This window comes from Cibotium barometz, chromosome 64, assembly GCF_041138505.1.
Source record: "Cibotium barometz isolate CiBa-2024 chromosome 64, ASM4113850v1, whole genome shotgun sequence".
NCBI lineage: Eukaryota > Viridiplantae > Streptophyta > Polypodiopsida > Cyatheales > Cibotiaceae > Cibotium > Cibotium barometz.
In genome coordinates this window covers 14,720,586-14,726,105 of record NC_141109.1, presented here as the reverse complement: position 1 = coordinate 14,726,105, position 5,520 = coordinate 14,720,586, and the positions used below count along the sequence as shown (strand labels likewise).

The window sequence follows — 5,520 nt, the reverse complement described above, 5'->3', positions numbered from 1 at the left end:
GAGGAGAGATGAAAATATCTTATTATTTTTGAGTTTAAAACTCCTCCACACATGTGAAATAGACGCCTCCTTGAAGAGCCCCCTTCTCCTTACCAAGGTGTCAAAAATGTATCATTATACCCAAAAAATCTCTTTTTTTAGTAATATTCATAGTTTTTAACTAATAAACCTTGTACTCCGTCAACTCTTCATCTTATGTGAGCATTTACTCATTGTTGGGTATTTTTCTTTTATAAATTAGATTTATCTCTTCCCCACACTTGGATTGATCCTATTGGCCCATAAGAATCTTAATTAGACCATAATTTAAAAATTTCTGAAAATCTAAACCCTTAAGCTAAGCCCTTTATACCTATTTTCAATTAATGCCAATTATACATTGAAAAGTTCTTTTTGAATTTATGTTTCAGGGAAAACCATTTTAGACACTATGAAGATTTTTATATCCAAAAATATCTCAATTTTGGATTACCTCTCTCTAGATATTTTCTCTCTCTAAGCCAAAACAGGGTAAAACATGATCTTTCTTTTATTTCAGAGAGGGGAATAATTATAAGATCAGAAGGGGAGGTTCTTACACCTGTACACCTAAAAAACTGTAGGAAGGAATCTTACATTACAAGTCTCTTACACAACTCTTCGTTGAAATTCTGGACATGGCTAAGCATTCTAAACAGAAATATAGTGTAATTACAAAAAAAAAAAGGATAGATGATTTATCCGGTGTCACAGTTGTTACAGTTGGGTATAGACAACTCAGCCAACCAATATTATTTGGAAAACTGACAAACAGACGCTTGACGACTCACCATTCATAAAAAATTATTCTAGGCAGGATGACTTGTCAAGATTGGACAGCACCCCCCTCCAGACATGTGCTCATGGCTTACAGCACTCTTCAAATAATTCCAGGAGACCAAGAGCTCAGCACTGCATAGAAGTGAACTCTTGTGAAGTTCAAAGATGACAAAACATCATCGTCCGATGCACTTCCATCAGACATCCAACTGCCAGCAGCTGATTGGACAGCACAAGCAGATGTGGAGCCTCTTGGGCTGAGGTGTTCTTCAAAAGGTCATGATTCCACTCCATGTGACAGATGGCCAGGGTTGATCAGGTGCTGGAACTTCCCATGATGGATCCATTTTATAGCTGCTCAGCCTGCCCCTTTTCCCACTTATAATCTACATAAATTTAAAAGTCTCCCTTAGGCTCATTTTTTGAGCCCCATCTCTCGGCCACTCTTCTGATGCAGCCAAGGCCCCAATGACATACATATGCAGATGTTTCTTGGCAAGCATTGCGCTAGTCATGGAAATATGTTTTATATGATTTTAAAGCTTGTGGCTGGGCTTACAGGAACCTGTACATCGCTGGTTGCATAAATGTTTGACAGCAGCCTGTATGCAGCCGCATTCTGAGGATCACATTTGACAAGAGAATCAAAAGCTCTTTGCCCTAGTTCTATGTTGCTAAATTTCGCACAAGCACCAAGCAAAGACATCCATATGTTCGAATCGGGTTGAAATGGCATGTTCATAATAAAGTCCTCCGCTTCATACAAACAACCTGCTCGAGCAAGAAGATCAATCATGCACATGTAGTGCTGATAAGTTGGTGAAAGGCCATGGTCTTCCATCATGGACGTGAAGTACCACGAGCCTTCCTTGACCAGCCCTGCATGGCTGCATGCAGCAAGGAGGGTTAAGAATGTCACGTCATCTGGCTTAATGCCTTGTTGCAACATGCTCTCAAAGTGGTGCAGGGCAAGTTTAAGATGCCCATGCTGTGCGTAGCCTCCAATTAAGGCAGACCATGACACAATATCGTGCTCGGGCAATTTGTCAAACACCACCCCTGCATCCTCTAGGCTTCCACATTTGGCATACATGTCAACCAGAGAGCTCCCGACCAATGTATCCATGTCGAGCCCACAATTTTTGGCATCAGCATGAATCAACTTGCCCTGATCTAGGGCTGTTAATGCAGCACATGCCTGGAGTGCACACATGAAAGTGATGCTGTCTGGCTTGATACCCTCTTGCTGCATCCTTTCAAAAAGCTGGAGAGCTGCCCTACTCTGCCCGTGTTCAACAGTTCCTGCGATCATTGCATTCCAGGTGACTACATCCCGCTCCAACAGTGAAGCAAAAACTCTCCCTGCATCCTCTAGGCTCCCACACTTGGCATACACATCAATTAGGGTATTGCAGACATTAAGATCCAGCTTAATGCCATAATTGATGATGTCCCTATGGGCCATCTTTCCACAATTTAGGTCCGCAAGGCCAGCACAAGCTTTTAAAATCCATAGAAGTGTCACTTTGTCCGGTTTCACACCTTCCTGTTGCATTTTCTCATACGTTTGAAGCCCCTTCTCCCAACAGCAATGCTCTACATATGCTGCAACCATTGTAGACCACAACACCACATCTCGAGCAGACAAGCTCTTGAACACGTCACAGGCATCATCAAGGCTTCCACATTTTGCATACATGTCAACTACAGCGCTTCCAAGATATGGGTCTGACTCCAGGCTGCTTCTTTGAATTTTGGAATGGATCAACTTGCCTTGAGCCAGATCTCCTAAACCTGCACAGGCTTTCAGAATGTGCATGCTAGTGATGTTGTCCGGAGAGGGCCCTTCTTGTTGCATTTTCTGAAACACTTGAATGGCCTCCTGATTATGCCCATGTTCAACATACCCAGCAATGATTGCATTCCACGACACCACGTCATGTTTGCGCAACTTGCAAAACTCATTGCATGCTTGGTCTAGGCTCCCACACTTGGCATACATGCTGACCAGGGTATTCCCAAGATATACATCCAACTCCATACCATGCTCTATAATGTCAGCATGTATGAATATGCCTTTCCACAGGAATGCTAAGCTGGAGCATGCTTTGAGAATGGAGATGAATGTCACACTGTCAGGCTTTATGCCATCCTCTTGCATTTTCTTGAACAATTGCATGGCTTTCTCGCCATCACCACACTCAGCATATCCTAATATCATTGCTGACCATGTGACCACGTTCTTTTCTGACAACTTCTCAAAAACTTCCCATGCCTGATTCACACCACCACATTTGCAATACATGTCAATCAGAGCACTTCCTACAAAAAGGTCCATTTCCATCCTGTGTTGTACAGTCTCAGTGTGGATGAGTTTGCCGTAATCTAGAGCCTGGGCGCCCCCACATGCATTGAGTAGGCATACGAATGTCATGTTTGATGGTTCAATACCCCCCGTTTGCATGTCTTGGTACAGTTCAAAAGCCTCCTGAATATTCCCAAGCTTAGCATACCCAGCAATGATTGTATACCAGCATACGACATCCCTCTTAGGCAGATTATTGAAAACTTCATGTGCTACATCCAGGCAGCCACATCTTGCATACATGTCAATCAGTGCACTTCCAACAAATAGGTCCCCCTCTAGCTTGTGATTGATGACATCCACATGGATCAGCTTCCCTTGATCCAGGGCGGACATGCCCAAACACGCTTTTAGAACTGCAATGAAGGTGTGTGAGCTTGGGGTCACACCAGAGGTCCTCATTTGATGATAAAGCTCCATGGCATGTTTACTTTGTCCATGCTGAGCATAAGCTGAAATCATTGCAGTCCATGTGAATACATTTTGCAAGCATATCCTGTCAAAGACTTGACGTGCTTCAAGCAAGTTTCCACACGAGGCGAACATGCGGATCAATTGACACCCCAGTTTGGCATCTAACTCAAAGTCGCCATCATCATTCATCAACAAATACACTTGCTTACTCACCAGTAGGTCTTTCTTTCTTACGCATGCTTGCAAAAGGTGTGTTAACATGTTCAAAGACGCGTGCTGCCCTTGAGATTGCAGGCACCCGACAGTGTGAAGTGCATCTTGCAGCTGCCCTTCTTTACATAATCTGACAAAATCCGCAGGAGGACTAGCAAACCTATCAGTAACCTCAGGCATCCTATAATTGTTAGATAAGGAGAAGTAATTTTCTTTCAGGTACATTCCTTCTTGCACATTCAAGACCCAAAACTGACATTATGAAAATAAACAGAAACAACTCTGGCAATCCAACAAGGGTCCATACTTGCACAAAATTTGTACAATCTTGCAAAACATGCAAACAATCAACTCTGATGGGGTTCAAGCATATTTGCCAGAAGTGGGGGTTGTGAGCTTTGACCTCCTGTCATGAAAGGGAGCATTTCTATAAGGCTGTAGACTCAATCCTTGTCTATATACATGGATGAAGAGTTCATGTGATTCCCCAATTTGGGCATGAGAGCAAGTGCAATCTTGACCTCATGGCTCCAATGCCCTCTCCAAATCAAAAGTTACACGTGAAATGGTGCTACGCCCGTATTCAAGCTGTAGCCTTCTTTCAATGAGAGTTTCTTGCACACAGAAAGGCCAACAAGGTGAGCACACAATAGCTGTGCATAATACAGTTGCGTCTTAGCAGTTCACAAGTGACGAGGGCACACACCTGGGGGCGAGCAGTTTTCAGCGTAGAAACTGTCGCATCTGAAGGCCATCGCATGTACGATTTGCACTGGAACCAACACAGCGCGCCCAGCTCGCTGTGACTCTCTTGGCACAAACCACACGCTTTGTCACAAATTTCATGGGCATACATATTGACCAATGCACTGACAAGAATCTCCTCTGATTTATTTTTTCTTTTAAAAGTTTTGGAGAATTAGAAATTACAACCCCAAATCTTTACAATGCACCAGCTTAAGCAGCCAGCCGGCTTTGAGCCACCTCATGCATGGACTTCAAACAACTATGCTATGCGCTTGGTGGTGAATCTCCTCTTATTTCAACAACTCTCCTCTGTGCCAATCTTAGCATTGACAAGAATAAGCTCTTATTTCGAGGTGAGTAAGTGTCCTCTGAGGTCTAACAAGCACGTGGGATTGCATGCGTTTGTACGAGGGTAGGTGGATTATGTGCGGCACGCGCATGCAAATGTAGGGTAGGGAGAGCTACGGGATGGCCTAGACGTGGGAACAAAGCGATGATGCTGGAGAAGGTGGTTGGGGGACTGGGACCCAGATGAAGAAATGCAGAGAATTCGAGAAGATGAAGAGGGCGATAGGTAGGCGAAGAAAGTGCAATCTGATTGGATCTCCTCGATCGAGACTGAATAACCAAGCTCAGTAAGAAAGGACAACTAGAGGGAAGGGGTGTGCAAACATCTCACCCGACCTTGCGAAGAGGCAAATAGGACTATTCTCTATGTGTAGCGTGATCCTGTTGTGTTTGGGGAGACCACCGAGTAAGGCGGAGCTGGGGAGGTGGTTGCAAGGCCTTCGAGAGACGTGTCTAGTATGGGTGGAGACTCAAGGGCTTCCACCTTGGTTGAGGCTGGCGATGGGGATTTGGCAAGGGCCAGTTCTATTTCTTCTGAGAGATGAGGATAATGGGAGACATTCGAACAAGATATGTGTAACCTGGAATACTATGCTGGAGCCGCCTAAAGTTTTAGAGGTGGATCTGGGGGAGAT

The 5,520-nt window shown here is 44.2% G+C and overlaps 1 protein-coding gene across 1 annotated transcript; it reads right to left on the bottom strand.

Moving 5' to 3' along the window:
* Positions 1-594: 594 nt before the first annotated feature.
* Positions 595-4,853, bottom strand: LOC147603358 (pentatricopeptide repeat-containing protein At4g13650-like). The gene is made up of 2 exons (XM_086796996.1): positions 4,497-4,853; positions 595-4,404 (listed from the first exon to the last, which is right to left on the bottom strand). Exon 2 carries the CDS (start codon positions 4,013-4,015, stop codon positions 1,325-1,327), a length of 2,691 nt encoding a protein of 896 aa, XP_086653122.1. The 5' UTR covers positions 4,016-4,404; positions 4,497-4,853; the 3' UTR covers positions 595-1,324.
* Between the last annotated feature and the right edge of the window lie 667 nt (positions 4,854-5,520).